The sequence below is a fragment of the Melanostigma gelatinosum genome (genome assembly GCF_949748355.1).
Source record: "Melanostigma gelatinosum genome assembly, chromosome: 23".
Lineage (NCBI taxonomy): Eukaryota > Metazoa > Chordata > Actinopteri > Perciformes > Zoarcidae > Melanostigma > Melanostigma gelatinosum.
The window spans coordinates 14,468,730-14,492,889 of NC_136656.1; the positions used below are offsets into that span (position 1 = coordinate 14,468,730).

The 24,160-nt window shown below is 44.9% G+C and overlaps 1 protein-coding gene across 2 annotated transcripts in view; it reads right to left on the reverse strand.

Moving 5' to 3' along the window:
- The window catches only part of mta2 (metastasis associated 1 family, member 2), a 32,533-nt gene that overhangs the window by 4,685 nt on the left and 3,688 nt on the right, over positions 1-24,160 (reverse strand). For both annotated transcript variants that reach the window (XM_079295481.1, XM_079295480.1), the window contains exons 2-12: positions 15,762-15,829; positions 8,468-8,561; positions 4,485-4,602; positions 3,718-3,781; positions 3,477-3,594; positions 3,267-3,369; positions 2,659-2,758; positions 1,281-1,469; positions 434-508; positions 290-348; positions 98-198 (exon numbers count right to left, since the gene is read on the reverse strand). In XM_079295481.1, the coding sequence (XP_079151607.1) occupies positions 98-198; positions 290-348; positions 434-508; positions 1,281-1,469; positions 2,659-2,758; positions 3,267-3,369; positions 3,477-3,594; positions 3,718-3,781; positions 4,485-4,602; positions 8,468-8,561; positions 15,762-15,829 (1,089 nt within the window). The remainder of the gene's footprint in view (positions 1-97; positions 199-289; positions 349-433; positions 509-1,280; positions 1,470-2,658; positions 2,759-3,266; positions 3,370-3,476; positions 3,595-3,717; positions 3,782-4,484; positions 4,603-8,467; positions 8,562-15,761; positions 15,830-24,160) is intronic.

Below are 24,160 nucleotides of genomic sequence, written 5' to 3' on the forward strand. Positions count from 1 at the left end.
AGATTCTTGTGATCATTGCCGTCCTAAAAACAACTAAATCTGGAGTCACTAGAATTCCATCCCCCCATCAGATGGGTCCTGCACCGCGCATACTTACTGTGGCAGCTCTCACAGCTGAGTCCCTTCTGGAAGCCTGCAGCCCCGTTCATACCAGGCTTGCTGCCTGGCACCATGATCTGGTTGGGGTTGGGTTTGGTGCTGGAGAGGGAGGGGAAAAAATGGGAGTTATCCTGACAGCAGTTCCAACTACAGGTGGGTACATCGTGAAGCGGTTTACAGTGATACTTACTAGGTGGGGATGTACACCTGCTTCAGCTTGCTGTCTGCCTCTGCTGCCTTTAGTCGTTTCTGACAGAGAGAGAAAACAGTGAATGGTTTGTGAATGAGCAGGGAATCTCAAACCGTGCTTTGAGGTGGCTCACTGCAGACCTACCTGTTGGATGTAGCGGTCGGTAGTCTTCCACATGTAGTAGAACTGGACCACACTGGCGAGAGACTTCCAGGGCAGCTGAGGGAGAGGAAGGATACAAACAGAATATATGTTTAGTTTAGGACTGAAACCATTCCCGAAGAAACTCGAGCAGCTCAAACACTAAAAATCATTGGGCTTTGATTACACCCCTGACCCCCGTCCACAACAACTCTGGGGTTCATTGAGCCCCTAATCATCGGTGCTCAGATTGAGGAGAGCGAGCTAACGTTATCCGTTAGCAGTCGGTGGGCAGCACAGTCCTGCTTGGCTAAATAATGAAGCTAACAGCTAACGTTGACGGAGGTTGCATCGAGTTACATTATGATGCATTCAAGCTTTATTAAGTAAAGCTCTATTTTGTAAAAAATGAGTATCACGGTAAATCACGTAATTTTTTAAGTAAAACAATAAACACCTAATTAACTCCTATTCATTTGAATTGTGTTTCTGCATAACTACTATAAATGAAACTGTAATATGGCACTGAAATGCACTAATGAGGTTTAGTTTTGACAGACTAGATTATTGTTTGCAATTTATTTTTTATTCTGTCTTATTTTCTCTTTTGTATATGTATTATTGCTTCTTACTAAAGGAATTTATTTATCAGATTGCTCGATTAATTAATGGAATAATTGGAAGAATACTTGATTACTAAAATAATTGAGGTCTGCTGCCATTGTTCAGTTCAATTCCACATCAAACTGATGTTAATAGCAGCGTTTGAATGTTTGCATCACCAGTGAATACCACCAATCAACAACATCACTCATCAAGCTTACACAGCAGAGAAGAAGAAGAAGCTTACAAAGTCCTGGCGGATGTCGTTGAAGTCCTTGCCGTATTTCTCCAGGGCCTCCTCAAACAGCATGGCCTCTGAGGCGCTCCACTCCTCCATCTCATCGCGGCACAGCACCGGGCCGCCCTGAGGGACCAGCGTGGACATGGCTTTGGCCAGGTCATAGCTGTTCTTCTGCAACGTGTCCATGGCATGGAACTGAGAGCAGGGGGAGGAAGAGAGGCACATTCGAGCTTCAGCACCACAGACAGCAGGAGCTATGCATTACACATATATTAGCATTAGAGGCTAAGGCTTGTCATGTGATTTCTCCTGTATATACTTCTAGTTCATTTAACACCATTCTATTTTATTGTATATATTGTGCATTTTTTTTTTTAATACTTAAGATTTTTGGTTACTCTGTTACTTTGCTTACTTTGTATGTCTTGCTGCTGTAACATACAAATTTCCCCCTGGGGATGAATAAAGTACATATCTATATCTATCTATCTATCGATCTAAACACAGCCAGATTGTAAAATTGGTGTCTAGGAAGGTAGTAGTTGGTTGAGTTGGCTCAGCACACCACATGCTGTTTTGGGATCAGTGATATATGAGCTCCCTTTCAGGAAACCTTTAATGTCGCCACATCTCAACAGTCACAACTGAAGCTGCTGTGGATACACGAGGTGACAAGACGTCGATGGTGTGAGAGACTTTGGCTACTTACAGCCCCATCATGTTACACAGTGGATGCAGTGGTCCCAAACATGGACTGGGCTTCTTAAAATCAGACATGGAACAGGATGCCCATGTGTGCTATAAAAGCGACTACAATGAACTTTCATCTTGTGTGGATGTTGGCGCTCCCTGTGGAGAAAAGCTGGAATGTTTCAGAAAACCAGATTCCTTTTAGAAAACCTTGTATTTTACTGCAGCAGGGACCATCTGCCCTGCTTTGTTCTGGTTCTCCCATGCCTGTTGCTGCCAGAGGCCCCGCTGGACTCTGAGCTGAAGGAGTTTCTGGTGAACCTACATGTTTTCATCCGATCTCACCAAGTCCAAACCGGTGGCAACGATGACGAGCATTAGGAATAACTGTATAGAAATAGACCATCTTCTCTCTGATGGTCTGTCTCCTTTACTCATATAGGTCATATGGAGGCATCAGTATTAAATGGAGACTGTTTCATAACCAGATAGAAAACTCCTTGTCGTAAGCTCAAAACCTCTGCTAATAACGATGGGAAATGTAGTTTATCACCTGATGCACCAGCAGTTGAGCAGCTATGAGGCAAACACTTCAGCAACAAACCAGAACATTACCATTTGCCCCAGATTGGGATTAATTGTTACTATCAATATAGTGTGGAAACACACACACACACACACACAGTGGTCTCACCAGTGTGATGTCTCTGGAGGCTGCAGCTGCACTCATGTGGAGGCTGGGCTGGCGGATGGAGCTGCTGCAGTCCAGGGCCCGAGCAAAGGTTCCCACAGCCCTGAAATGATCCATGCTTTGGTTAATATCACTGACCTGTGATCTGTCTGCTCTACATTGGCAATAGCTTAATATTAACATCAGTAATGTTTATGAGAGAATGTGTGTAGAGTGCTGAATGTTCATTAATGAACACTAGATGGTGTGTTTTGACCATTTAATGGGCAGCAGGAGGATTTCCCTCCAAAAATAAACTTCCTGTAGATTTCCTTTATTAAACTGTGCTGCTCCCCCAAACACTAGCGTAGTATCATCATCCAAATGCATACTCGGGTGCATATCTGGCAAAATGTGTATATACCCTGAATTGAAATACTACCTCTTAATGTACTCTCGGGTGTTACATGTATCAACCATGAAATATATATTCACATTAGATTATCAAACTTGTTCCCAGTTCACACATTTCCTCAAGAAAAGCTCGCCTGGGGATGGCAGAGTCAGAAGTCGTCATGGCAACAGGATTAAGTGATGATGCAACTAAGTGACAGATGGGAGGGAAGCGTTACCTTGCCACCACCAGGAACTGGTCTATCTGAGGGTCTTTAAGCTGGTTGTTGGGGTCCCACACTTTGGTCTCCAGCTTCTCCTGGATCCGGTTGTCTGACTCACCTGAGACGAGGAGCAACTGGGTTCAACTTAGGAAGGGGAACCATTTAAAAAAAAAAAAAAATGTAATACATTTGCCTGGTATCTCAAACTTTAAACGTGCTGCTCACCCTCAGCTAGCTTGTCAGGGATCTCTGCCTGGTACTTGGAGCCCACCCGGATCTCGCCCTGGTCCGCCAGTAGGGTCTTCTGGACGGGGTCGAACACCAACGAGTAGAAGAAGCAGTCCTGGACCGAACACACATAAAATGATTACAGCTGCGTGCAGAATGCACCAACACATTCACTGCATCTTTCTCTAAAAAAAACTAAAAAGTAATGCTGACGACAAACCAGCAGACGGAGTCTTACCTCTTTCTCCAGGTAGCCAGACAACACGTCCGTTTCATTGAGGAGGGTGACGTTACATTTCCCCCTGGGGAGACAGAGAAGAGCATTCACTGAGCAGGATGTCGAAGACAAAGATTCTCTTCAGAGTTGAGATGGTTGTGGCCTTGAATGCTGCTCAATACACACATTTCTATATAAATGTTGTTCAGTCAGATTTCAATTAATAAACTACTGTTAGGTTACTTTCATCATATTGTTTTCTTTCCACCCCCCCCTCATGTATTTTCAATAGAGGATTTGATAGAGGCACATATTAGAAAGGGATGGGTTGCACATATTGAAGAAAGTTCAAAGTAGGCTATTTCTGACAAATCGCAATAATCCGAATGTGCTGCTCAGAAACAGAGGGAAGTTCCCACAGAGCAAGAAAAGATCTATGGTCTGTTTGTGACTCTTATCATACGTACCAATAACCCGAGCATCAATGTTAAAAATAATAATATGAATAGTTTGGACATCTGTTGCTGCTCCAGCTGCTTTCTAAAGGAGATAACGGTGGTATCAGGATGACTGAGTCCACCATACTTGGATATCTATGTAAAACGCTTTACATGACTAAGTCCAATATGTGGTGTACGTGTGATCCATTCATCAACAGTTGAACAGGATGGGTAACAAGTCTTTTCAAGAGGAAGTAAACAGGCAGGGACATATCACTGGCGTGACAGCAGTGAGAAGCTGGATTCAGACTGCAGTAGTGTCAGTGAGTCCCGCTGGTGATCACGTACCGTATGTGAGTAGCAGGTAGGGATTCGAACTGTCGGGACAGGAAGAGTTCTCTGTGTTTGAGCTGGTGTTTCTGTTGTTCAGACGGCGTCGGCTGCTTCGACTCCTCCTCAAATTCTCCTGCAACACAAACACATCGGCGTCAGCGCTGCTTTCTACCGACATCATCTGCTTGGGTCTGAGATTACGATTTTTTTCTCGCAGGTCACTGAACATTTCTTCCGGACACTCCATAAAACCTTTGGAGAATGACAGTAGAAATATGAGATATATCATGTAAAGTTAATCCCTGACTATTCTTAACTCATGAAAATGCTTTATAAAAATAGCATTCCTTCATTTAATTGTCCCCCCGAGTTCATTTCTTACTGCTTTTATTGCATTTGCTTCCAATTGGAGCAGTTCATATTTAGTAATCCTCTGTAAAGCACGCCATAAGTGTTCAAAGGTCAGCCAATTATCAAGCTACAGAAAATTGGTCAATGGTGTGATTTCTTGAATTAAGACTTCTATAAGAAATGTAAGAATTTAAACTGTACTTGTACTTTGCCATCCACTACAATGCACACTACACTGTTATTAATGGACTTACTGTGAAACAATGAAACTGTGTCACATGACCAAATGCATGTGACACCCATGTTTCCAACAAGTAAGATACAAGTAAAAATTAAGCCATAAGCAGCTGTGTGTGCGCGCAAGTGTGTGTGTGTGTTCGGCCACTAGATTGCGCATTCCTAATTTCAGGCGGGTAAGTAATTTGTTGCAAGCTGGAGGGGCGGGACTATATCGCTCTATCTCCGTGGACTCCGCCCCTGCACTCAGCCACAGGAAACCCTGTCAGTGAAGGAGAGAGAGAGAGCGAGAGAGAGAGCGAGAGGGGACACAGAGATAGCGAGCAAGAGGGACAGTACCTTAAGCCACACCCCATTTCTGTTAACCTCTCAACCCCCCTCCCCCTCCTGTCCGGCTAGGTCCGGCTAGTCCCTGCCAGACAAAGTAGTAAACCCTGTGTACCAAACCTGAGGCGCCCATCCCCCCCCCCCCCCCCCCCCCAACATGTATCTCCAACTCCCTCCACACACAAAGCAGAAATCTCTCACACACACACACACACACACACACACACACACACACACACACACACACACACACACACACACACACACACACACACACACACACACACACACACACACACACACACACACACACACACACACACACACACACGGCAAGTCAGAATTAACCCGTTGCATGCTGTGGCCCTCGGGGACAGATCAAGGGCCTTTTGTTCTGCACAAAGAATTGGTGTGTGTGTGTATGCGTGTGTGTGTGTGTAAAATGAGGAGGAAGAGGAGAGGAGCAGTGATGAGGAAAAGTGTGGCAGATAACGCTCTGTTTAGTACAAATGAGCAGTAGCAGATAGAAGAAGCTGGTGCACTTCTTCATCACTGTAACAGGATCAAACGGGCCGAGAGCAAGTCCAAGTCTTTGAAACTATATTAACAGAACTACGTTTTGTTAAACAGCTTTTTTCTCTCAGAAAAAGAAGGTTTTCCTTTTTTGAACACTCACCAGAGTGAATAGCGATGTTGCTCGTTAGTGTGGATGAGGAAAACTGAACTTTTGGAAAGCGACCCAGACGAGGTCGGGGTTGTGTAAAGGTGAATTTAAGAATATATTGTCACCAAGACGCACCGCTGAGGTGGTTAGGGAAGCATTTGACCACATATCTTTTGCAGTGTAAACACTAATACGCCTGACGAGTCATCAACGCTGAAGTGCCAAAAACTGCTCAAATCCCCATAGACCCCAATGTTAAAATACCCAACTTTACAGCAGAAATAAACACCCAAAAACCAGTCACGGTCTCACCTTTTCCCAACAAAGCCCCGCCCACTTCAAACCAGTGAGATGAGCACTGTTAAAAATGGAAACGCAAAAACCTCTAAAGTGAACCTCTTGTCCATGAAGGTTGCCTTCTTGCCATTGTGCACAATTTAACATTTAAACTTAAAACATCATTTGCTATATGAATTAATCTGAAAACATAACGGCGACCCGGGAAAGACTCAGCCAGACAATTCTCCATTCTCAGAAGAGATGGACGGCGTAGCGCTGCAACATGCGTCTTTCTGTTTAATTGAAGGTATGAATTTAAGGATTCAGTTATACTTCAGTATTGTCGTTTGTATTTTTATTTGGTATTGAATAGTAGCATTTTGAAAAAGGTTTGGTGTGTTATATGCAGGTTTGTAATCAAGAGCGGTAAAACATAAACAAAGAACAAAAAATCATATATTTGAATATTTTGAGATGCCCAAACAGTGGACAAATGTAACATTTCTAAACCAAGAAATGTAAAGATTCTAACCACAATGAGATAAACTATGCGACTTAAAAAAATGACCAACTAGACTGATGCTGCTTCCAGTAACTGGATACATGAGAAGACATTTTAACTGTGATATGATGGATGATTATCAGTGTTAATGATAGGACTGTCAACCAAAGCATCGATTGTTGGAAGAGTTCAAATGGGACATTCTCCATCACTGGAGACTGGAGTTGAGAAAAGCTGATTGTAGACAAACCACCATGAATGTGTCAGTGAAGTTCATTTTGCGTTGTTGTGGTTCAGCTCGGTCACCGCAGAGCCATGTTTGGGAGGTAGACGGTTTGGTCTCTTTAAAAAAATTTAAATCTTTAAAAGAACGCAGCAGAAACAGCACATGATGAACCAGCTTTGTATTTCGTCACATCTCAGACTCGTCCACATAACCACTGAACAAACAGTACATCTGTGTGTGGTGCTGAGTGCAATAAAAAAAGGAGCACAAATGCATCCATTTTGAGGTGTGTGCGTGTGTGTGTGTGTGGGGATGTCTTTGTCTGGAGCACTGCGGCCCAGGAGGAAGGAGGGGGAGGTGCTGTGGGTGTCGGGGTTGGGGGTAATGAGTGAGTGTGATCGGGCCTCAGTAGTCTGCATGCCATTAGCACCACCCCACCACCTCCTTGGCTCTGTGATCACACACAAGACAGAGATGGGCCTACTGAAATACCCCCCCCCCCCCCCCCACACACACACACACACACACACACACACTTCCTTGAATCGAGCAGAGCAGAATAAATATAATATAATATAACATTTAATATTGATTAACACATTGAAATACACGCTGTAGACACATTTAAATGTCCTCATCTAAACACTAAAGGTCCTGATTGAAAACTATTGAAATGATCAGCTTCAATTATTGATGATTAATTAAACTGGAAATTGATGCAACTCGGATCATGGATGTATAAAGAGAACTGTATACAGCAATGAATGATGCTGGGAGAATGATGCTGGGAGGAGCAGAGGGGAGCAGAGAGGAGCAGAGGGGAGCAGAGGGGAGCAGAGAGGAGCAGAGGGGAGCAGAGGGGAGCAGAGGGGAGCAGAGGGGAGCAGAGGGGAGCAGAGAGGAGCTGAGAGGAGCAGAGGGGAGCAGAGGGGAGCAGAGAGGAGCAGAGGGGAGCAGAGGGGAGCAGAGGGGAGCAGAGGGGAGCAGAGAGGAGCAGAGGGGAGCAGAGGGGAGCAGAGGGGAGCAGAGAGGAGCAGAGGGGAGCAGAGGGGAGCAGAGAGGAGCAGAGGGGAGCAGAGGGGAGCAGAGGGGAGCAGAGGGGAGCAGAGAGGAGCAGAGAGGAGCAGAGGGGAGCAGAGGGGAGCAGAGGGGAGCAGAGAGGAGCAGAGAGGAGCAGAGGGGAGCAGAGGGGAGCAGAGGGGAGCAGAGAGGAGCTGAGAGGAGCAGAGGGGAGCAGAGAGGAGCAGAGGGGAGCAGAGAGGAGCAGAGGGGAGCAGAGGGGAGCAGAGAGGAGCAGAGAGGAGCTGAGAGGAGCAGAGGGGAGCAGAGGGGAGCAGAGGGGAGCAGAGAGGAGCAGAGAGGAGCTGAGAGGAGCAGAGAGGCGCTGGGGGCTCCGTGGTTTTCGTACTCACTTGCGTTGCTGTCAGCCAGGGTGTTGAGGTTTCCTGAGATGTCCCGCCTCCTGAACAGACACACCACCTTCGCCTCCACGTTCCCATTGGCTGTCTGGAAGTGGAGAGTCAGCAGTTACAAGTCAGCTAAGGGTGAGTCAGAGGTATGAAATAGGGCTCCGCATCATTTTCATTTGATTCAGTTCTGCTTTTCATTAATTCTTGACTTATTTGAGCGGGCCAAAAATAAATTGCAAACAGAAAGCACTTTAATTCATCAGCAGCTGTGGGCGGCCACAGGCCTTCATCATATCTATAGCAAGCACTCCAGAATCACAATCAACAGTGGTTCCAGCGCTCTGTGTTCTCATCTGCAGATCTAGTTTGTTGTTTGTCTAAAAGATGACTCACGTTTCTGTTGCCTTGTCCATTATTTCAATCAGTTACGGTCATTTTGTTCAGTCATTTCCGAGATCTGGGAACACGGCAACACAGCTACAACTATTTACAAAACTATTTTTCGCAACACTGCATGTCACTAGATCTCAACTATTAACTCAGTGAGTACAATAATATCATCACTAATGATGGCCACAAGAAAAGAACAAAGTTGTTACAAACTAGAATTACACTTGAAGTTTCTTAACAGAAACATAATACTTCATTAACCATCTATTCGTAGGACTCTCAATGTGAAGCAGCAACAGCTTTCTGTGGCCTCCCTCACCAGTATAGTGATGGCTTAGTGTACACACTGGTCTGAACAAAAGAAGCTATTTCTGTCTGTGCATGGAGGAGAATATAGGGATGTAACGAGCCATCTGTCTGGATCGATTAAACAATCAACTATCCAATATCATTGAGTGAGAAGTCGATCCATAATAATCTTTAAGATACCTTTATTCTTAAATTCTCATGGCACGTCTGTTTCCTTCCTAAGCATTCAAACAGTGCTAGCGGCCTAGAGCCAGGCTGATGATGGCCAGCAGCCAAGAGAAAGACAATGAGAATATTTACTCCACTCTCTGGAAAAAAAACAGCAGCAGGGTCGTTTGACTCCCTGCTGGGCCAAAGCATCTGGAAATTTTTCAGATGTATTTTTACTGACCTTTAAGTCGGACCGGCTATTCTCATTTTAGTGACAAGTTGCTCACCAGGTTTGACCTCCAGCTACAGGAGGGCTATTCTTTAGCTAAAGAATAGATTGTTTTTCATTTTGATTTCTCGGAGGGGCCTGTAATTGTACTTTAGTTATTTTTTAAGAGACGATATAAATGTAACAGATTGTGTTAAAAGGGCATATAATATTGTCTCACATCATTCGCAGGCCCTTGAATTGAATCAAAAATGTATCGTGGCAGATTTTGTGATATCTGTCGCCTGCAAGGCATGTTCTAAAAATAGCACTAGTGACCATGGAGCTCCGTCTAAAATTGTAGTTGCTGTTCTTTTTTAATCAAAAACGCTTGCATTAGTCTAGATTTTGAAATGACAATATTTCTTGTCATAAGAGAGTTGGGTACACGGAGGCGCACGGCGGACAGCCAGGACGAGGCTGCCGCACCGCACTGGGTTTTCAGGTTCCGAATGGCGGGCGCTTCCCGTTGGCGCCAGACGTGCGCCGCGAGCGCACCCCGTCGTCAGGTCCGTAAATCCTCGGAACAGGCCGCGGGGCAACAACTCAGGGGTGGCGGGGGTAGAGGCGAGGCAACGCAATCCGACCGAAGGCCAAGATTAGAGGTTTGACCGCGGGCGCCCGAAGACGCTCGCGCGCCTCGGAGGACGAGACTTTTTACTAGTTTCTTGGTGGAGAAAAGGGTACCATTGGAAAAGCTGGTGTCGGTGACAAAAGACGGGCTCCCGCGATGACGGGCCGGCATGCAGGCTTCATTGCGCAATGCAAAGGTGACCCAGACTTCCCAAAATGTCTACATTACCACTGCATCATTCACCAGCAGGCGCTATGTGCAAAAGTAACCGGCTTTGATCACGTGATGATACAAAAATATCAGAGATGTGATACCTCTGACTTTCAAATGTTGAAACAGATTAACAGAAATAAAAGTTGCATGTTTAAATATGTATGTGTAGCTATACCATCATTGTTCATCATTCTGAATAATTATTGTGAGGAATAATTAACGGACATGTGATCTCTTCACATATATTATTATTATTAAGGTGCAACTGTGCAACTTTGTTATTCAGGAAGTTTGTATCAAACAAGTAGCCCTTCGTACTACTCAGTACCCTTGAAGTAGCTCTCAAGGTGCGTTCACACCAAACGAGTTGATTTTTTGACGCGCCGCAAAAACACGTCCAACGCGCCGCAGGTCGTGTTCACACCAAACGCCGCAAAATCGCCGGAGAGGGGGCGTGGTTTATAGACCTGGATCCGTGCAACTGTCCGCCATTAACCATGGAAAAAATAACCTATATTTCTACGTGTTGTGGAAGTCACAGATATCCCGGGAAACTAAACGCCGTCATGTCTGGTTCATAATATTGTTCAGAGGAGCTCCGTGGATTGTATCGAGCTGTATTCACTGCGTCTAGCAAGCCACACGTCGCTGTTTACTACAGCTGTAGGAACACAAAATAAACTGATTTGGCTGTGATTCAACGGCAATAAACCGACAAAAAGGGACACCGAAATAACTACGTAATGATGCCGATTTGTACTTGTCTTCTCCGACAAAAAGGGACTCTGAAATAACTACGTAATGATGCCGATTTGTAGGCTACTTGTCTTCTCAATGGAGCTCTGATGGATCGGTGCTAGGCTATGCTAACATTGTAGCAGCTCCACCAGCACTCAATAACGTCACGTAGACGTAAATACGGCAGCGTCTATTCATTGTTTGTACCGTATGGTTTACACACACACACACATGTATACACATAGTTTGGTCCGGTCTCTATTGATATGAGGTATCGTAGAGCTCTGGGTGAACACAGACGGCTACAGGATTTATTTCCTGATTCAACAATGGCAGGAAGTCAGTGACGACAGGGGGAGCAACTCAACGCTGATAGGCTATCGCGCCACAGCGTCACGCGATTATGTCGCAGAAGTTGAAAAATTTCAACTCACGCGTTGCCGATTTTGTCGCAAAAACGCGTCCAATGCGCCGCGCCATCGCAAAATCGCGGCGGGCCAGTCTCATCTCATCTCAGTCTCATGTACATAGACTTTGTATGTAATCTCGACGCGCGTCAAAAAATTGACGCGTCTGGTGTGAACGCACCTTCAGTCTAAAAAAGGTTGGTGACCCCTGGTCTAAAGTGTCAATATAGTATTGTAATCTAATACATTTGGTGATGTACACGCCCTAGCCATGAGCCAGAAAAACGGCACAAAGGAACATGATTGCCGTTTTGGTTTTGTTGTTCGTCATATTGGTTTTTCATAGCAAATGGGCTACCACTGCATTTCGTTGTGCAACCCTGTAACGCACAATGACAATAAATGATCCTTAAATACTTATGAAGGCAATAAAATAATAACACGGTGCCTCCTTAGTCTGAACCGAGACGGCAAACTCTTAATTTCCTCCAATTGGCAACTGCAGCGCATTACAGCTACACTCTTTCACAATAAAAGCTCAGACGGTTATTTATGCTTTGGACAGTAGCCAGGCTGCTAGTGGTAGCCATGTTGCTAACTGTGTTAGCGATCCGGTTGTCTTTGTGACAGCGGCAACAACAATGAAACCAGTCCAGCTGGTGAATACTAAACATTGAAGTAAACTCGATGCAGACCGCTGTTCGGGTCTGGCGCCACCTCCTGGCTGGCTGAGTCCCTCACATGCGCCTCACACAGGAGCAGCCATGTTTTCCTTCCGCTCAACAAACGCCTGACCTGGGATCAGAGCGAAACTCCACCTAAGATGACCACACCCCCAGCTCCGGCCAAAACCTGATGCTGACTCTTCATTGGCCAAGAAAGTGCCCCCCGCTGTTCGTGCCGACCTGGTTATAAGCGCTAACACAGCGAGAATCAGCCTCTTCCCTCTGGACTTCGTCCCGGGACAAGAAGACACACATCTCTTCGCGCCGGACTCGTCCTGGCTACAAGAAGATCCATCAGCCTCTTCCCCCAGCATCACGCTGGCAACAGAAGGCCACGAGGAGCGCGGCCTCATCAAATCCTGTCAGGTCACATGTTACATTCGCTGGTCGAAAACAGACCGTTTTATTTTGAGTTCTGGATCCGAGTGCGAGAACGGATAGCTTCTATCCCGTATCCCCACCCTTTTTGTGCACACAGCCGGCAAAAAGACTAACCCTCTTTCCTCAACCGATGATTACCGGGAGCGACGAACCGACCACGTCGCCTCAGCCGAAGTTAAATTGTCCTCTCTGCAGCGAGGACAGATAGTCTGCGTCTGCTCCAGAGAGAGCCACGCCACCGACAGATCCGAGTCTGCGTCTGCTCCAGAGAGAGCCACGCCACCGACAGATCGAGTCTGCGTCTGCTCCAGAGAGAGCCACGCCACCGACAGATCCGAGTCTGCGTCTGCTCCAGAGAGAGCCACGCCACCGACAGATCCGAGTCTGCGTCTGCTCCAGAGAGAGCCACGCCACCGACAGATCGAGTCTGCGTCTGCTCCAGAGAGAGCCACGCCACCGACAGATCGAGTCTGCGTCTGCTCCAGAGAGCCACGCCACCGACAGATCGAGTCTGCGTCTGCTCCAGAGAGAGCCACGCTAATATAGCGTAATATAGCCTATTCGTTGATTTGTTGTTATTCCCATATCTTGTTGTGTTAAGTCACTGTCGTTTACACCGTGGTATTGCGCAACCATCGCGGACCACGGAGCCCCGCTATATTGTGTATTTCCTGCTGTAACTGTTTGCATTAGATCCGTCGCTGCGGGGGAATGTAGAGTTTGTGTATTGTCACTTTAAAGACTGAAACTAGGGTGGCCAGACCCTTGTCTCGCAGACCGAGTTTCGGGGTGATAAGGAAGCAATACGCTCACCTCACCGCAGTGATAAAGGTCTGTTTTGTTTGGGGATTTATTTTATTTCGTTTGGTATTCTCTCTCCATTAACTCGACGAGTGAGGTGAGAATCGTGGCTATCACTGCATAAGCTGACGTCAGTTCAAAACGACAGCGGCAGACTTGTGCAGGATAAGACCAGCGTACTCATCCTCATTACGACATCGTAGCAGAGTTGATTTCTCTCTCTCTCTCTCTTTTTTTCACTCTCTCCCTCGTAACCTGCACACACATAGTCAGGGCCTATGAGCCTGGGGAAACTCCTCGCAATCGATTGCCTCTCACACGTGATCACCCACACAGCAACCTCTCAGCCATTTTGTCCGCCATCTTGGTTTGTAGTTCTAAATGGGCCCCCTCCTCTTTTCATCACTGATGGAATAGATTACACCCCCTCGCTTACGCACGCACACACACACACACACACACACACACACACACACACACACACACACACACACACACACACACACACACACACACACACACACACACACACACCATTTGACTTTAGGTATTAGACACATAAAAGTGTATGATGGTGTTTGTTGGTTGCAATATTACTTGATTTGATCATTTATTATTTTGATTTAATAAACTCTTATACTTTAAAGAGCAGTCGTCTGTGATTACTTGTGCATATGTGTGTAATGAAACTGTATGTAGTAGCCTTGTGTACGAACTTAAACCTTCACTGTCACTGAATGTGTAGTCATACGCAGACTATTGACATTATGAGTGACCACTAATTATGAGACTTAGTTTTATCGTTTGGTTATTGGTCCCTGTTCGCAGGGTGGTGCCCCGTTGTTATTAATAATCATTAATAATTGTTACTTACATTAATAATTCTATTGATGTCAAGAATTCAGTTTCTTAGATGCTGATAACCCAAACACGCTCCTTTACGTTCCCAACACTGCATGAATGTCCAGCTGGTGATTGTCAAACTAACTTCAGCCTGCTGTTTGAGTATTTGCTCTCTCTTCCTCACACAGGTGAGTTCAGTGCGTAGGTGACAGAGTATGTGGCCCCTCTGCTCTGTTCTCTGAAGGTTAACGCTATCAAACCACTTCCACAATGCCCAAGACGTTCCTTTTAGCAGACCAATTCCTCCACAGTTCTCTACAGATTTTAAATCACATCAAGATGTATGCTGGTATCATCATAAAGACTATGATATGTCAGCCCCTGGTAGTAGTACTTCATTCTCCCTGGATTGACTGTGATCAGAAGAGCAGAGAAAGCATCAGCAGCACACACAGCGTGCTTCCCTCCACAATCCAGCCTGGAGCTGCTTTTCCCTCTCCCTCTCCCTCTTCCTATCCATTCATTGTGCTCAGCAGCCATTAGCACTCAGGACGATGCAGTCCTCCTGCTGCTCAGCACAAGCCCTTCAATGCAAGAGTGTTACATAAATGAGCTTAATCCTTTGACTGGGAAACAAGCCTGTGTCACAAGCCTGTGTCATAGGCTGCTGCTGCTCTTATATAAGTGGCTCCTGTACCGGTGTCCTGTGATTACAGTAACTACGGTTTACCATGAGCAACGTCCAGGAAAGACATAGTGTGTGTGTCAGTGAGAGTACAGTATGTTGAATGAAATGATACCAGTCGATCAGAAGGTTCTGTGTCTAATCTATGGAATACGAGCTATGAAACACAGCCTGGTTGGAGTACGATAGGACAACACTGCCAGGTATTCTATAGGGTTGGGTACCGAAGTCACAGTGAGTGAGGCTCGGGTCACACTGCCTCCCTCTATCCGAGTGTGACGGCTACCTTGCTGAACTGCAGCCCTGTCTTGTTTAGAATTAGCCTTTGATAATGGCCCACTTAACTTAACTTATTAACATAAAATAATTATAGAACTCCACTAATTTATTGAGCCGTGCAAGTCACGGCATTTTCCACAACAAGGTCCTGCAAACAATAAAAGCCTTGTGTTAACAGATTAGGGGATTCTGTTCACAGAAACAAACGCTTTTAATTTGGAATGGAAACAGGAAGTGTTGACTTAAAAACATTAAAAAAATGTATGTCTGTGAGATATTTTACAGATATAAACATTGAAACTGTAGTGAAAGGTGCAATGCTGCTTTAAATAAATAAATAAATGTTCTAAATATAGAACAATATTGAAATTGAGAAAGTTTGGACCTAATATATATATATATATATATGATATAAATAATTAAATAAATGAAATTACGCTTTTGTTAGAGTGAAGTACGGAACTGTCGCTGATACCCAATCCTAGCATTACAGAAACAACTGTGAAATGGAAACATAAGAGAGAAACAACCAACCTTGTTGAGCTCTTCTATTCTACGGATCAGGTAAGGGTTGCTGGAGGAGTTCTCAAAGTACACGTAATCTGAAAGAAACAGAGAAAAACATTAGACTCACGTAGTGTTCACAGGGAAACATTCACAGAAATGCATGAATGCACATAATAAAATAAATACTAAGTATCGTAAATATTCCTCTGTTTGTCCGCTGATAGTTCAGGTGTCCTCTGGACAGACACCAACACAGCTCTGTGGCTGTACTGGCAGAACTGAGACCAGTTTGGCTGACCTGAATGATAGGAACCCATTCAAGTGACACACCGCTCTAATTGGAGGCCTGTCCGTACAACACTGAGAAGCTGTTAGGTGAACCAGAGCCTGCCAGCTCAGTGAGTGGACTGGTGTAACAGGAGCTTAAGGAAACTTGTCTATCCAGACTGACTTCATGTGAATTTAATTATACTAGAAGGGCTCTCTGAGAGGGCAGACCATCCACTCCAAAAGTTCACGAGTTCTTCCTTGGCCCGTAACACTAAGTTTCATGACAGTCAGGCCTGTAGTTTTTCCCAGATGAACCAACAAACCAAACTGAAAGTATAATTTGTATTTTGTTATATTTGTGAATTGGCTTACACTGTGGGCACCTGCAGTTATAAATGTAGGCAATACCAATGATTTTTGTTCTTTTGTTTGTCTGCATGTTTTTTAGGGGGAATAATTGTGACTGCCATGTTTGATTTCAAATTTCTCTTTTATCCACAAACAACTTTCCATTCAAATGTACTTTTTGGAAGATAAAATTAAAATATTCACATGAAAAAAGTCTGGTGAGTCTGCTACACGATTGAATCAGACGCTGGTACAACCTCGTCTACTCCCATCCACTGCGGCCGAGTGTTCAACCAACAACAGTGTCAGTAGACCAGCACGAGACAGAAACATGAACGAAGCAATAAAATGTGAGTTTTGAGACCAACTTCGGTTGATATAAGGGTTTAATACGGTGCGCTGAACTGACACTAATTGGGTAGAGCAGTGAATCATTCTTTTCCCATTTTTGTCTGTGGGTGAGGTGTATTGAACATAATACATCAGTAATAATGTTTAGTCTATAGTTAGGAAAAAGCATGAACCAGTGAACAATGAGCACATGAGCAGCGCTTCTAATTTCATCATCTCTTTGTGTCCTCTTCCTCTGTGCCGGTTAAATGGTGCCCGACTGGAGAATTAGCACCACCGGCTGTTTATGTGCAACCGCCCGACTCCTCACATTCACCGAACACTGGTGGATGTAAATGCACATGAAAGGTGCAAGATCTGAGATTGGGAGCATTTCGAGCATCCACTGTCTTCTATGACAGCCTGCACACAGGGAATGTCCTGATACACAGAGCAGTACTGTGCACCAACGCAGCAGCGCTACTATAAATCTGTCACCTGGAGAGGAACATCCCGGCTACCCAACCCAGTGTCTCCCTACTATTATAGTGGACCACCTCTGTGTTAATAATAATAATAATAATAATGCATTTTATTTGTAACGCACTTTTCATTTTAAAAAAATCTCAGAGTGCCACAGAGCCAGTACATAGTAAAAAGCACAGTTAAAACATAGTAAAAAAAAAAAAAAAAAACTATAATAAAATAAAAACCAGTGAATGAACGGAAACACAAAAGAAATAACTGACAGTGATTTAGGTCAGAAAGGCTTTCCTGAATAAAAAGGTTTTTAGGCCAGTCTTAAAAGAGACCAGTGTCTGTGTTGCCCTTAGGTGGTCAGGGAGACTGTTCCATAGGCACAGCGCTGCCGAGCCAAAGGCCCGGTCGCCCATGGTGCGGAGCTTGGTGCTGGGGACCCGGAGAAGCTGTTTGATGATCTGAGGGTGCGGGTGGAGATTTGGGGAGTGATGAGGTCTTGTAGGTAGGGAGGTGCATGTCCATTTATGCATTTATGTGTGAGTAGTAGGACTTTGTAATCAATCCGGAATGAGACAGGGAGCCAGTGTAGGGAGTGCAGAATGGGTGTTATGTGCTCATACTTCCAGACTCATCAGGATCCTGGCAGCGCTGTTTTGGATGTATTGCAGCTTCTGGATGTTCTTGGCAGTGATCCCAGTGAATAGTGAGTTGTAGTAGTCCAGTCTTGAGGATATAAAGGCGTGGACGAGCTTCTCTGCATCTGACAGGGTTAAAGTGGGGCGGGGTTTGGAGATGTTTTTGAGATGATAAAACGAGGTTTTGCACAGGTGTTTTATATGGTCATTAAAGGACAGGTGTGGGTCAAACCTAACTCCCAGATTAGTGACTGTGGCGGCGAGGGGGATGACCTGACCGTCGAAGGTGAGATGAGTTATGGAGGATGACTGAACCTGGTGTGGAGTGCCAACAAGGAGGGCTTCGGTTTTGCTACTGTTTAACTGGAGAAAGTTGTTGCTCATCCACGCCTTTATCTCCCCAAGACAGGAGGTGAGACATGACATGGCTGCAGAGGGGCTTGGGGCAGTTTTGATGTAGAGCTGTGTATCATCAGCATAACAGTGGAAAGACATCCTATGTCTGCTGATGACACGACCGAGGGGGAGCATGTAAATAATGAAGAGGATGGGGCCGAGGACCGACCCTTGCGGAACACCACAGGAGACAGGGAGCAGTCTGGACTTGCATCTTCCCAGTGACACATATTCAGTTCTGCCTGAAAGGTAGGACTGAAACCACTTGAGTGCAGAGTCCGATAGTCCACTGTGTCAAATGCAGCAGTCAGGTCCAGGAGCATGAGGACTGTGGGTGATCCTGCATCGGCTGTCATCAGCAGGTCATTCGTCACTCTGAGCAAAGCTGTTTCAGTGCTGTGGGCTGAACGAAATCCTGACTGAAATTTTTCAAACAAGTTGTTGTGTTTGAGGTGGTCCTGAAGTTGAGAAGCAACTACCTTCTCTAACACTTTGGACAGGAAGGCGAGGTTGGAGATAGGCCTGTAGTTGGCTAGAACCTCCGGGTCCAGGGTGGGCTTCTTGAGAAGGGGACGGATGACAGCAACCTTGAGTGCAGGTGGGACACAGCCAGACTGAAGGGAAAGGTTAACAACTTTGGTGATGAAAGGACTGAGAGTGGGGATATGTGATTTGAGCAGAGCAGTAGGAATGGGGTACAGGTACAGGGTTTCATTTTTCTGAGGATTTCCTCAACATGGCTCTCCTGAACCTCAGCAAGATGTAGAGGAGACAGCACACTCGCTGATATGGTGTTGGTATCAGAGGGAAGCATAGATGGAGAGCTGGACATCAGAGAGCGAATGTTGTTTACCTTGGATCTGAAAGAGTCAATGAAGCTGTTGCATTGCGCCTCTGTAGCCTCAGTTGAAGAGGATGGTTGTGGTTTCAGGAGATGGTTTATGGTTGAAAAAAAGCTGTTTAGAGTTGCCAGGGTTTTTATTGATTAAGCTGGAATAGTACTGTGAACCAGCATCTTTAAGGGATTTGGAGTAGGCCCTTTGATGCTCACGGAAAGCCTGTTTGTGGACAGTGAGCCCAGAGTGTCTGCAGCGTCGTTCCAGAACTCGCCCAGCTGTTTTTATTTTCCGTAGCTCATGTGTGAACCATGGAGTGGAGCGTGAGAAAATTACCTCACGTGACTTGACAGGGGCATGGAGATCAAAAACACTGCCCAGGGATGTATTATAGTGTTCCACTAATTCATCCATTGATGCAGAGGCTGGGCAGGTGATGAGCTGGAGATCCGTGGTCATTGTGGCTGAGTCAATGTTTTTCCAGTTCCGGAAAGACATTTGACGTTTAGGTCTAATAGTAGGCAGCACAAAAGTCAAGACCATTGAGACCACCTTGTGGTCGGACACACCGAGATCATAAACCTGTAGGTTACTGATGGAAGCAGTCAGTGATAACCAGATCCAGAGTGTGCCCCTTGGTGTGAGTGGGAACCTCAACATGCTGCTGCAGGCCAAGACACTCAAGCATACTCAGAAAATCTGCTGCAATTTGACAGGAGGGGTTGTCGACATGGATATTTAGATCACCAACAATGACAATGTTAGTTGGCATAGTGCAGAGTGAGGTAAGCAGATCACTTATCTCAGGTAGAAAAGATGGGTTTGGTTTCGGAGGACGGTATATGAGAAGCACTGTCATGGAGTATGGAGGTTTGCATTTGAAGGCCAGGCATTCCATAGAGGAAAGATCAGGCATTGGCAGAGGAGACAGTTTCAGTTCAGCCCGGTGCATGATGGCTAGTCCACCACCACGACCAGACCTGCGGGCTTTCTCCATGTAGTTATAGCCAGGGGGGCTTCATTAAGCATGGAGTAGCCCCCTGGTTTATGCCAGTAAACAATCTAATCGGTTGTTGAGAAATTGGATACGATATGATAAAAATCCACATAAAGCATGGGAACCAAGACCCTGTTTGTGTTTAACGACAGATCAGATGGGTTGAAGACATCGCAGCAGACGCGTGCTGAGGACAGTCTGTCCCGGATGAGGGGGCCCTCGTGGTCCGCCGAGGGTTGCTGTAAAGCTTGCGGCCCGAGCCACAAGCCACTTTCACCCAGGGCTCTTTCAAGCCGACCTAGAGCCGCTCATTTGCGCGGCACTGGAGGAAATGAGCCTGGCGAGGGCCAGCAACACACCAAGAGATCCTCCCACTCCGAGGGGCCGTCCCTGGCCCGCCAAGTTACATCCCCCCCGGCAGACTGCGCATATCACACCCGTGTGAGGTGTACGAATATTTTTGGATCATTATGAAAATATAGAATGAAAACATTTCAAACATCACGGAAACTCATGCCAATGGATTTTCGAAGAAAAAATAAAAATAAATATATATATATATATATTTTTTTCTTTAATAATAAATTGATATATATATTAGAAATAACCTTGACATTAAGAGTTGAAATAATGTCTCTTCATCACGTTTAAGGGATGGTAACGACTGGTAACTACTTCTGTTAAATGATCCGTGTGAATTGACCTTTCGGCCCAACAATGAACGAAGGGGAAAGAAACATTTACTGCACCCTTTGCTTCAATGAGAAAAATTACACCTGTACTACAGGTCAGTAAAAAAGACAAATGTGAGGGTTACAGGCAGATGCTACCTCAGCAATAGTGGCGACTGGCTGCTGTTAAAAATAAGATTTTAATTGGTCACTGTTGTCTGCCTTTAATGTGATCAGGCCAACAGAAGCCCACTGGATTATTATTGAATTGAATCAGTAAGGGGTCAGCTATACTAGGATTACTTGCCATGGTGACACCTTCTAGTAGTGCTACTGTTAACCCTGAGACATACAAATAGACGTTAATGACGGACAGCGCCACAAAAATAACACAAATCCTCATCAAAACCAACCATTGTCAAATAACCTAATTTCCCAGACCCCAAGATGAGTCCAAACAAAATCATATTTTATATGAAGTGATATTAAACAGATCCTTAATGGCAAAATCTCACATTTTGAGGAACATGGAAACACCTGCAAATTGATGAACATTTCCCTTGATAAACAGCTGAAAACTGATTTTGTGTTCTTGTTTTACATATTTCCTGATTCAAAATCTCAATTTTGCTAATTGTACTGGATCTTATTTGGCCAGTGTTCTTGTGTAATAAAGAATACATTAATTACTGCTGTATCTGTAAACTAGTTAATCTGCTTTTTCCAGCTTCACTGAAACCAAATATTAGCAACAGCCTTGAGACGAGCCTGTATTCACCAATATTCTGCACGTAGGAATGTGTGCTGGCCTCAGCTTCCTTTGAATCCAGAGCTCTTCACAACCAATTATGCTAACCAGTAATCCCTCCCAAACACAGCACTGACCCAGTCTACACTTCAACTAGGCAGTTATTACCAATGAAATTAGTGTGGCAGAGAAAGATCAAGTGCAATGTGCTTTAAACATAATGTACACAAAAATCACAGAAAAGTCTCATACTGACATTGCCCATACCGCCACATAATATCCAGCCGCTAGTTCAGGTTCAGGTGTGAAGCTGGTCATGAAGAGACATTTTAGAGACTTCTCCAAGTTGCATCAAAAAGGTCAAGAGGCCACTAGGCTAGCCAAGAGCAGCATGACTGTCAGATGAGTGAGCAATCCACATTCACAGCAAATATCCTCATATCACAGCAACCAACGGCAATGTGAGTTATGGGAAACTGATCAAACTCAGAATGAAGCAGGTCTGTCAGTAAAATGACTTCCCTATGCTTGAATTTACAATGGAGATAAAGAGACACTGACCTGGGAGGACAGAGAACACCTGGAGGCCGGCAGGTGTAGCAACAAGGTAAATCCTGTTATAGTGAAATGCTGCAGGTATCAACTCCAACACTATCAAACACTGAGTGAAGCCTGTTATGACACAGCTGAAGTAAACCTGCGGGGCAGAGGAGATAATGTGGTGGACAGCCTGGGTCACTGCAATTCAGTCAATCCACTGAGTGAGGAAAATCACTTTAAAGAACTCACCTGTTACCGACACCCCATTCATATGTGGATATTTGATCTGGAACAATGCAAACAGAGTGGAGTGCAATCAGAATGCAATTGGGGCCATACTACTCCTGGAGATGGTCTGGATTACATTCTGATCACATGACATCTCCCCAACAAGCTGACTCACTCCACCTCTTCCTGCTGACTCGAGCTACAGATGAGCCTTTCCTCTGCATAGCAAAAGTAAGTAGAGCCCATACAACAGTATCACTTCCCTTGACTTCACGTTTACCGAGCACTAGCTCCGCCTATCTAATTTGCATATAATTGACAATGCAGGCAGAATCGAGATAACAACAAGGCCTGTGATCAGACGTCATCACCAACACTATAGGCTAAATTGTTAACACATTTCCAAATTATAAAACTGTTCATCAAAAAGGGCAAACAAGGAATGATACAGGGCTGAGCGATATGGCAAAAAACAACAACTAGGGATGTTAATAATCAACTGTTTAATTGTACATCGACAATAAGAATATTGACAATTAATAAAATCAGTTAAAAAATGTATTTAAAAAACACAAGACGCACGCCGAGAGGCTCGCGGATGCATCGCAGGAACATTCCAGATATCCATCAGGGTAAATGGACCTGTCGCAGAGCTACAGCCAATGAGAGCAACACACGGACTGAGGGTAGAACCTGGGGAGGGATCACCTGTCACGATGAGAACTGTTGCATTCGTCCCACGAACCATACTTGTTACACCTAGGGTGTTGGTAGTTATACATAACAGTGACTGATCTACATTGGAGGAAAGAGCAAAGACATGTGGAAACAGGTTAATTTGTGAACTACGCCCCTGACAGAGACCAAACATACTCATCATGGACTCCTCTTTGTGAAAGATCTTGTACCCCCATCTCCAGTTAGTCATGAAGTGTGAAAACCACAACAAATTCAAGACTCCCGATTACAGGACATCAAGTTGTGTAGTGTGAACAGTGCAGCAATCTGACCACTTTGAATGTCGGGTGATATCAACTTGGCTTTAAAAAGGTCCGCCCACCTCAAGTGAACCTGGGTTGTTGCTAACAACGGGGTTAACCCCGTTCACTTTCACTCAGCAGGTGACACCAGAACCTGGCTAGGATCTTGAGACTATTGGGGTCTGGAGGAACTTTGTGCTCTTTTTCTAGCAGTGGTAGAGTGTAACCAAGTACATTTAGGCCACTCAAGTATTGTACTTAAGTACAATTTAGAAGTACTTGTACTTTACTTGAGTATTTCAATCTTATGCAACTTTATACTTAGTCCACTGTATCTCAGAGGGAAATATTTTAGCATTAACTTCACTATATCTATTTGAGAAAATTAGTTACGAGCTGAGCTACTTTGCAGATTCAGATTCTTATTACAAAATAATATCAGTTCTCATTTTAAAAGTGGTCATAGTACTTTGTAAATGAATGGATTGTTATTATTTTTGTAAATATGATCATATCTGATGATTGTGAATACAGGCTCAAAATACCAGCTGTTCACAGTTGCTGACAGCTTTAACTGAGAGATGTCAGCCTTTAAAATATGGACCAAGCCTGCCATCCATTGATCCTCCAACTACCAGACACAGTGCCTCCTTGTAGTGTTTGATGCAGTTCTGCACAGCAGTGTGGCTTCATGTTAAGCTCCATCTGGTCCTCCCACAAGCAGGGACAGAGAGCCTCGGGAGGATACCAGTGGGTCTCTGATGCATCATCACAGGCAGAGATGGAGAAGGAAGGATTCAGACAGGGGAGAGGATTCATTGCTCTACTTAGCACACTGATGAGGAGCCTGACCACAAAAGCATCACCTCCTTGTTCGCAGAGAAGGAACACAACAGCACCAAATTACATAACACTGGCTGAAGCACCAAAAGGGCTCTGCACTCTCATGTGGCTGACATGACTGATT